The sequence below is a fragment of the Asparagus officinalis genome, chromosome 3 (genome assembly GCF_001876935.1).
Source record: "Asparagus officinalis chromosome 3, Aspof.V1, whole genome shotgun sequence".
Taxonomy (NCBI): Eukaryota; Viridiplantae; Streptophyta; class Magnoliopsida; order Asparagales; family Asparagaceae; genus Asparagus; species Asparagus officinalis.
Genome location: NC_033796.1, coordinates 25,303,033 through 25,312,733, shown reverse-complemented (window position 1 = coordinate 25,312,733; position 9,701 = coordinate 25,303,033). Strand labels below are relative to the sequence as shown.

The 9,701-nt window shown below is 38.9% G+C and overlaps 1 protein-coding gene across 2 annotated transcripts; it reads right to left on the bottom strand.

Moving 5' to 3' along the window:
• On the bottom strand, positions 2,081-4,534 carry LOC109833477. Of its 2 annotated transcripts, XM_020401156.1 has the most exons (4): positions 3,981-4,534; positions 3,772-3,879; positions 2,586-2,747; positions 2,081-2,471 (listed from the first exon to the last, which is right to left on the bottom strand). In XM_020401156.1, the coding sequence occupies exons 1-4, from the start codon at positions 4,035-4,037 to the stop codon at positions 2,208-2,210; spliced, it is 591 nt and encodes a 196-aa protein (XP_020256745.1). In that variant the 5' UTR covers positions 4,038-4,534; the 3' UTR covers positions 2,081-2,207. The 2 variants fall into 2 exon arrangements, with proteins under 2 accessions (XP_020256745.1, XP_020256744.1); XM_020401155.1 differs by having other exon boundaries at positions 2,081-2,747; positions 3,981-4,529.

Here is a 9,701-nt window from a genome sequence, read left to right as displayed (position 1 = left end):
GTTTGATAATCTATACTTAATAAATCTAAGTTGAAATATGATAAAAAGATAATAGTTTATATTTTGTAATTGAAGTTGGTTAGTGGATTATATTCTAGATTTCTTACCTCTTTTAAATCCTTTATATTTTGTAATTGAAGTTGGTTAGTGGATTATATTCTAGATTTCTTACCTCTTTTAAATCCTCCATCTTGACTTTCTTAAATTTTCTTTTCATTCTTGGTTTTATTTCTTGATTTTATTCATTCATCTTTCTTGCCTTGTGATTTTATTTATTCTTTAATTCTTCCTTCTCTCCTCTAAAATTTAATTTATTATCTTTTGCATATATTCACAACAATCACTCATCACATTCACACTTATTCTTTATTCCTAATTGTCACGCACAAAACATAAGAACCATTTCTAATAATCTCTTAAAATCACCTTCCTCATGGGATCGATATTTTTATACTATAACTTGATCAATTGTGCATTTGCAATTTTGGTACATAATTATGTCGCATCAATAAACAACCACATATTATAATATGTATGTTTAAACTCAGATCATCAACTAGCCAGTTTATTTCAGATTGAGCTATACTCATTTTGGATCAATTAATTTTTGTTAAGGTAAATAGTACCAGATTGCTTAGCTTTAAAGATGTTTAGAACTTAGAACAGCCGCAAGTCATGAGGCCAGCAAGAAATGAGGACCATATAACTAAGAATTTATGACGTAATGATCTCATAATGAATACAGCCTCAAGCATAATAAATAGAATTTTTAAGTGGAGAGTGTTGAAGAATGATTCTCGATATGTTCCTCTATCGGAGTAATAATCTCCTGATGGACATAGACCTAATCAATGATAGGATGAAACTGTAACCGGATGTTGAGGTATGCAAAAATGAATTCGTGGTACTTGTCAAATATTTCTGCACTGAAAATTGTTCTGAACGAGGTAACGACGGGTGAAGATGGATTCCTGAAGATATTGATGACGACAACCCTCAAAAATCCCCTTCAGTCATTGTAGTCAGAAATTCATGGACTAATTGTGCCTCTTACCTTCAGCTGGCAACAGTTCTTTTTGTTGGATTCCTAATCTATTTTGGTTTAGGATTCCTAATCTATTTTGTAATAGCTTTTTAGGATCCATCAACAGGTCAGTCCTAGAACTGATGAGAGGAAGAGCCGATATCTCACTTTGTTGAAATATTCGCTTCAGATTCTTGTTTCCTTGGTGAGACGGGAATTCTTATTGCGACCCGACTCTCTTGTTATGCTACCGAAGTGCTACCGAAATTTCCGCTGCGCGCAACACTTTTCACTAAGAATTCACCATACGCACAAAATCTGTGCTTGTTAAGTAGAAATATATTCATCTTCATTGGATCTTCTAACTGATGAGCATCATATATCTCACCCAATTTAGGGAACTTCCCCTCTTGTGTTTCAGCTGGGAATCAAACTAACTAGTGTTAACATTTACGTATGCATGATAAGCTCTTAAAATATATATGCAATTCAATATATTAAATACTTCCAAAAGGCATTTCTAACTTTTAACTTAGCAATGAATATACACCCAAAGGATGTCAAGTTGTCTACTCTTGGATTTGTACATGAATCTCCAAATCCAATGATTCAAAGATTGACATTCATTTGGTGCACACTTAATGTTGATGGAACCGAGTGCACTTGATACTATTGCCATACTAGAATTAGTACAAAGTACAATCTCGGATATAGGTGATCACAATATTACAATTGAGCTACGTGTTGTTGGTGCCTTTAAAACATGGGTTGATTGCGAGTGGACCCCATACACCATCAGCCAATTGCAGACTTAATTGCTAAGTGAAAGCTAAGGACTCTTTTACCTCAGAAGGTCTATTTGTCAAGAAACAATTTTCTCTCTAAGGGTAAAAGAGTCAAAAATTATTCACCCAGGGGTCTATCTGCAACAAGAGAACTACAGGTGGTCCATCCACAATTGGGAATAGTACAGGGGCTCTATCCGCAATTGCTCTTAAAACAATAATAGTAACTTCCTAAAAGTAGCCTAAGAAAGAGCATACTAATAAATGAATATGCTGCAATGTGAATTCATTCTTTTTGAAATATAAGCAACTGTTTCAATTACACATCACAATCTATTTAAAAAATCTAGGAGCTCTATAGAGAATGCAGAACACACAACGAAAGCTTAAGATAAATACTACTTTGGGCAAATTGTCAGAAGTAGACCATAGTGATCACTAGGAAAAACAGGTAGATTTGTCCCCTTAATTCTATGTCGAACCCCATGTATCTTCTCCATCCCTATCCTTTTAATGCTGAACATATCGAAATCCTGCAGTTTACAAACAAACCTATCAAGTCTCCTCTGCAGTTCTCCCTTATGATGCAGCATCCCATTAGACTCAGTATCATAAGTCCATCCATCTTCAGAAGGCCTAAGAACAGGCCAAGCATCATTCCACTGATCAAGCAAAGGAAAAGGCCCATCAGAATCCTCATTCCAATTCATGTCACCTCCAATTATTACATTTCTTGCATTTTTGACACTGTCGAGAGCCTGCTTTGCATGACTTACTCGCTCAATGCTGTTCATTTCGGGAGGAGTTGGCCTCTTGAGATGGCAAGTTGCTACAATCAACTTCTTCTTTTCTGCGGTTACGACCTTAGCTACAGAAAGCCCCTTCCACGTGTTTTCAAAGCGGTTATAGAAGAATTTCTTCACTTGTAACCTACTCAACTGCAGGAATTATCACCAGAATAATTTTATTAAACTGTTGCAAGTTTCATAAGACTTTCATCTATGAAAAGTAGGCAGGCAGATCTAAGAGGACATCATTCGTGAACCTAAGAGTAGTTTTTATATTAAAATTTAGTCCACAAAGTTCATGGATTAAAGAAAAATTAAATTCAAACTTCTCCTATCTTTTATTTTGGCATGAACATATAAATACCATTACCTTATAAACAGAAAATATCACCGAGACAGGTAAAATATAGCTAGGCAATAGACAAACTAGGGGGCGGCACCATATATCAAACGAGCATAAAAATCCTAAATGTCAGACTTGGTTTAAATGACATTATAAAAAAAAAGCTAACCAAATAAAAATCTAGAAATGTCATTTCTTTGAGAGGAAAACATGTGGAAACATTATTCTAAAGAAATGGAAAAACGTATTGTGACGTTTTTATACCAGATTTCAGAGTGTGAATTAGTAATATTTACACGCAGCGATATTAGGCTCTCACCCTTACAGTTAGCCCATATACCAAATCTTTTATCATTACTTAATGGGTAATCCGGGATTAGACCCTTACATTTAGTTTAGCCATATACCAAATCTTTTATCATTATCTAATGGGTAATCCTATAAAGTTTATAGGAAAACAGTAAAAAATTCCTTTACCCAACAGGCTAAACGTGTAAAACTAGTAACATAAATAAAAGAAAGAACAAGCAAAGATGATTAAACTGCTAAAAAAAAGGAAAGAACGAGAAGAGTATCTATTTGTTTAAAAACATGTGTTCCCAAATTAGATCAAGCAGAGACCAAAAACACAACAAACTAAAGCCAAGCCCATGATCCAAGTACCACATTTATTTATTTGTTCCTAAATATGTATCACTTGAAAAATAAATATAAATATATCAATAATATAAATATAAATATATCAATAATATAGATATATGATGAGAAGTTGAAAGGGGGAAAAAATTCATGTAGACCAAACTTAGGATAGGACAAAAAAAAGGGAAATACCACCAAGCAGAAACACTTTCTGGTTGCCTTCTCTGGCTCAACTGAAGATCTATAGAACCCCCACCAATTGCATTTCTCAAATATTTTATAGATCTCAGGTGTAACTTCCTGAAAATAAAAACATATAGTTATTTATCAAAAATTAGTCAGTACTGAACTTCTCCCGTTCTGAAGAAAATAATAGGAATGCTACTTTGATGATCTCGTACCTGGAACAAAATTATATCTGGGAGATAATTCTGTACAAGTCTGTCAATTGCTTTCATCCTGTTAGGTAACCTGAGATGTCCATTGCAATATATATTATAGCTTAAAATTCTGATTTTACCTGAAACGAATATTAATCAGTATCTTGATACAGGATAGATTCTCTTAGAGGAGAACACCATTGACCACAATGTCTGAATAGAATGAAGTTTGAAGAATCACAAACCATTAGCTAAGGTTATGACAATAGATGGTTGCCAAGGTTATGACAATAGATGGTTGTCTTCTAAACATAAGTCATATATCTTGAGAAAATTACACATAAATAAATAAAAACCTATTTATTTAACTCTAAATCATTTTCTTTGTTTCAAATTACAAATAAATAAAAAAATAAATACCTAACTGAATAGAACTACTACTTAATAAAGTGAAACCTGTGGAGGAGAACTTGGAAAAAGCAGTTTTTTGGTCATAAGTCGACTCATGCATAGGCATAAGTCGACTTATGGTAAGTCGACTTATGTTTGTGTCGTAAATCGACTTACGATCTGCTCTGGATTGTTGATTTTGGGCTCTGGCAAGTCGACTTATCAGGTCTGATAAGTCGACTTATGATCTCTTCTCTAGTTGTCGTTTTTCGCTCTGCCAAGTCGACTTATGCAGACTGATAAGTCGACTTACGACGGGTTTTTTGGAAAGTTCAGGTTCCTATTTGCAGTCTGTTTGGGTTTCTGTTTTGGTATAAATACCAATACGATTTGAGGGTTTTGAAGGAGCGTTTTGGGGGATTTTGGAGCACAAAAAGAGAGATCTTTCTGAGCTATTTGTTAGGGTTATTGGTTGAGAGGTTGAGAGATTTATTGGTGAGATTAGTTGGTTCCTTTGAGCGATTTGTAATCTCAATTTGTGCTCTCCTTCTCTATTAGTGGAAACCCTCCCCCTTCTTGCCCCGTGGACGTAGGCAATTGCCGAACCACGTTAAAATTGGTGTTTGGTTTGTGCATTGATATTTGTTTGTTTTTGGCCTTCTTGGATCGGCGTTTGTTTTGGTTCCTCGGCGCCGCCGTCAGCACAACAAGTGGTATCAGAGCTCGGGCTACGCTTGGGCTACGCTTGGGCTATTTGGAGGAGTAGATCGCTTTGGAAGTTCATCTAGGGCTTCGTTTGGTGATAAAGGTGGGATCTTTTTGGTAAAAATCTCGTCTTTTTCAGTTTGGATCTATTTCTCGTTTGTTTCCGCATTGGTTTGGTGGTGCTTTGAGGATTATGGCCGAGAAAGAAGGAGTTGTGGGCAGTACTTCCGGCGTGAAGACCGTCCAAAGCTTGAATATCCACTCGATGAAGATTGACGTGGAAAAGTTCAATGGCACAAACAATTTTGGACTTTGGCGATGCGAAGTCATGGATGCGCTCAACGCGCAAAATTTGGAAGATACGTTGGAGTTGGACGGGAAACCGGACAACATTGATGAGAAGGTTTGGAAAAAGATGAATCGAACGGCGTGTGGTGTGATTAGGTCTTGTCTCACTCAAGATCTAAAGTATGATGTGATCAATGAGACTTCTGCAAAGAAGATTTGGGAGATCCTTGAGAGCAAGTATTTGACCAAGAGTGTGGAGAATCGCTTGCATTTGAAGAGGAGGCTTTACCGCTTCCAGTTGAAGAAAGGAACCTCCATTGGTGATCACATGAACCACTACACGAAGCTTCTTGCGGATTTGGCGAATGTGGATGTTAAGATTGAAGATGAGGACAAGGCGTTGTTGCTATTGAGTTCCTTGCCTGACGAGGAATATGAGACCTTCGTTCTTACTCTTATTAATGGGAAGGCATCTCTTTCGTATAGTGAGGTCACCGCTGCACTTGTGAATTATCAGCTTCGAAAGAAGGATAAGGAGACTTCGTTTGAGCCGGTAGCGGGGGCGTTGGTCGCAAGAGCAAAGGGTCCAAACCGTAGTGGGAGGTCGCAGTCTAGAGGGGCACATCTTGGAGTTCGTAAGAATCAATGTGCCTTTTGCAAAGAAGATGGACATTGGAAAGCCGATTGCCCAAAGTTAGTTGATCGAGCCGGGAAGAATAAGGGAAAAGCTATTCAAGCTTCAGAGGCGAATGTTGTCAAGGCTAGTGGCAACGATTCAGATTCGGATTCTTCGGGCTACTCGTTATCTGCACTGCCGTCAGTTTGTGTTGCCTACTCTACAGAGTGGATATTGGATTCGGGGGCTACATACCACATTTGCCCTAGGAGGGATTGGTTCTCCAGCTTTTAGGAGTTGGAAAGAGGGGATTCCGTGCTTATGGGGAATGATCACAAATGCTCTATTGGTGGTATCGGTACCGTTCGGATCAGGATGAGTGACGGGGTGATTCGGGAGTTGGTTGGAGTGAGGTTCGTTCCTCAGTTGAAGAAGAACATCATTTCACTTGGAGCTTTGAAGGCAACAGGCTATAGGGTGACCTTGACGGATGCACGCTTGAAGGTTACATTTGGGTCCACGATTGTGATGAAGGGCGTCAGAAGGAGAAATTTATATTATTTGCACGGAAGCACGGTGATTGATAAGGAGATGACGACTTCATCAGATTCGGCTAAACTGTGGCATTGTTTGGTGCTGGGGTATATGATTGGTAATGCCGTGCATTGGTTGTTGAGGAGTGCTATGACCTGCAGATTGAAGTCCTGTGAGCACATTGGGATGAGCAAGACCGTGGTGGAGTTTGGCACTCCTATCCATCAAGCGAGGGGTCTTTTAGGAGGTGTTCAGTTAGGCATTTTGGGGCCTTCCAAGGAGGCATCATTGGGAGGTAATCGTTTTGTAGTTTCCGCAGTTGGTGATTGTTCTAGGCATTATTGGGTCGCGACTAGTTCCCGTTGGTGTAAAGTCCTAGAAGTCAATAACAATTGGAAGAAGTGTATTGACAGAATGGTAACTCGTTGTTCTAGATTTGGTAGGGGTCCTTTCTTGCATTTGTGCCGAGCTCACGGCAATAGGAGGCACTTCATTGGTGTGGAGACTTTGGGGCGACGAGATGAGATGATAGTTTCGATAGGTCGTTCCTTTCTGGAGGAGGATCGGCGTTGGTTGTCGAGTATTGGTTCTGGAGCTTCGATATATTTGGGTCATCTTAGTCACAGGTCGCCGACTGCTGCATTAGGAGTTATTGGATCTGGTGGAGCTGATTCAGATTTTGGGTTGTATCGGATATTTGGATACCCAGCATTTGGTCACATTGAGGATGTGAGATTTAATCCGATTGCGCGTTTAGGATTCGGAGGCTCATTTGATTATCGTTTGGGAGCTTCTGATTTTGTTCTGAGCAGGTATGTCACTTTTGACTCTCGGCAGGTGGAGAGTGTTGATCAGATCGTTTGGATATCGCAGCAGGTGGAGAGTGATGCTACTCCACGTTGGGTGGAGATTACTCCACGTACTCCAGATCATACTGCGTCATTTGGGATTCCAGCTGAGGTGACACAGGTTGGGGATCATTTGATTTCGGATGCAGATGATGGATTGGTTTTGAACTCGGTTGTAGCTGACGGACATGATTTGGATATGGCCATTGGTTTACCTTAGATAGAGGTGTTTGATTTTTGGGCCGCTATCAGTTGCAGATCCGTCGGCGATATTGGGGAAGAGTTGCATACTTTTCTATTTGTTTGAGGGCCTTTGGAGGCCGTTTGGGTGAACTACGTGAATGCTTGATTCTTTGGGCAAGAGGATACGTAGGCAGTCTTTATGATGCAGCCGATTTGGTGAGCGATATCGACATTTGGGGTGAGTGTTCGCACTCCCATTTGGGTCTCAACACGTGAGGCATTTGTTTGGTTGGTGTCGGCTCAGTTTTGGGAAAACTTCGCCGATGTGGAGAATTGTGGAGGAGAACTTGGAAAAAGCAGTTTTTTGGTCATAAACCGACTCATGCACAGGCATAAGTCGACTTATGGTAAGTCGACTTATGTTTGTGTCGTAAGTCGACTTACGATCTGCTCTGGATTGTTGATTTTGGGCTCTGGCAAGTCGACTTATCAGGTCTGATAAGTCGACTTATGATCTCTTCTCCAGTTGTCGTTTTTCGCTCTGCCAAGTCGACTTATGCAGACTGATAAGTCGACTTACGACGGGTTTTTTGGAAAGTTCAGGTTTCTATTTGCAGTCTGTTTGAGTTTCTGTTTTGGTATAAATACCAATACGATTTGAGGGTTTTGAAGGAGCGTTTTGGGGGATTTTGGAGCACAAAAAAAGAGATCTTTCTGAGCTATTTGTTAGGGTTATTGGTTGAGAGGTTGAGAGATTTGTTGGTGAAATTAGTTGGTTCCTTTGAGCGATTTGTAATCTCAATTTGTGCTCTCCTTCTCTATTAGTGGAAACCCTCCTCCTTCTTGCCCCGTGGACGTAGGCAATTGCCGAACCACGTTAAAATTGGTGTTTGGTTTGTGCATTGATATTTGGTTGTTTTTGGCCTTCTTGGATCGGCGTTTGTTTTGGTTCCTCGTTGGTTGTTTTTGGCCTTCTTGGATCGGCGTTTGTTTTGGTTCCTCGGCGCCGCCGTCAGCACAACAAAACCAACATCAACTTTTGATCATTTCAATAAAAGAACTTATGTTAGTGATGCACCTTGGGGTTGATAACATAATCTAGACATTCAGTTTTTGTAAGTGTGGAATGTTTCGTTGAACTCTTATTAATGAAACACGGGGGTTTATGCCCACCGCTATTCTGAAAAGAATTCAATATTATAAGTGCTCGATTCATTTACCCTATATAGAACAAAAAACTCATTTCCCTTTTTCGCCAACATATTGTTGGGATTATGCCTTTGATTCTCTGTATAATTTTATGAGAATTAGATTGGGTAAGAGATCTATCATTTATTAGGACATTGGGTCACGTCATGATTAGGAGTTTGAATCCTATTCTAAATAGGAAGTTAGGCTAGAAATAGGGTTTTGGTTTCTCTATATATATTCTTTTATTGTTAAATAAAAAATCAAGGAGATGGGAGAGTGCTAATATTCTTGTAATCTAGGGTAAGTAGAAGATGTAGCCTAATTCAAGAATATTATGCAAGAGGCGAGGTTTCGTAGTCTTTGTCCGTGCAAAAGATTACATCATTAGGAGAGGGTTTTATAGTCTTTATCCCTTCAAAAGATTGTAAGGAGAGGGCTTTGTAAAGAATATGAGAGTTGATTATATATGTGAGGTTGAGAGATTGAGAGACGAGAGTTGAGTGATTCCTTTTGTAATTCTTCCTAATACGTAGTGGATTTCTCGTATTGTTGCCCCGTGGATGTAGGTCGAAATTGATCAACCGAACCACGTAAATCTTGATGTTCTTTATTTTTTATTCATGATTGTGGTTATTTTCTATCTTGCTGATTGCGGATTGGCTTCCAAGTTGCGCATATTGTAGTAGACGGAGAGACTAAATTTCCCAACAAGTGGTAGCAGAATCATGATGATGGATCCGGGAACGAGTTCGCAAGATAGACGTCGTACAAAAGTGAAGATCAGTGACGTTACAAGAATCAAGATGAAGAGAAAAAAAAGCAGATTAAGTTATCTTATGATCGAGGGTTTAGAGGCAGATTTTGGTGTTCCAGGAGTTAGTTTGTAGGTTTTGGAGTGCTCTGAACGTGATGGAAGAGTCTAATTTTTTAGATTATGCTCAGATTGATCAGAGAGTGCTGATAAGTTCTGATAGTGGTACCGAGACA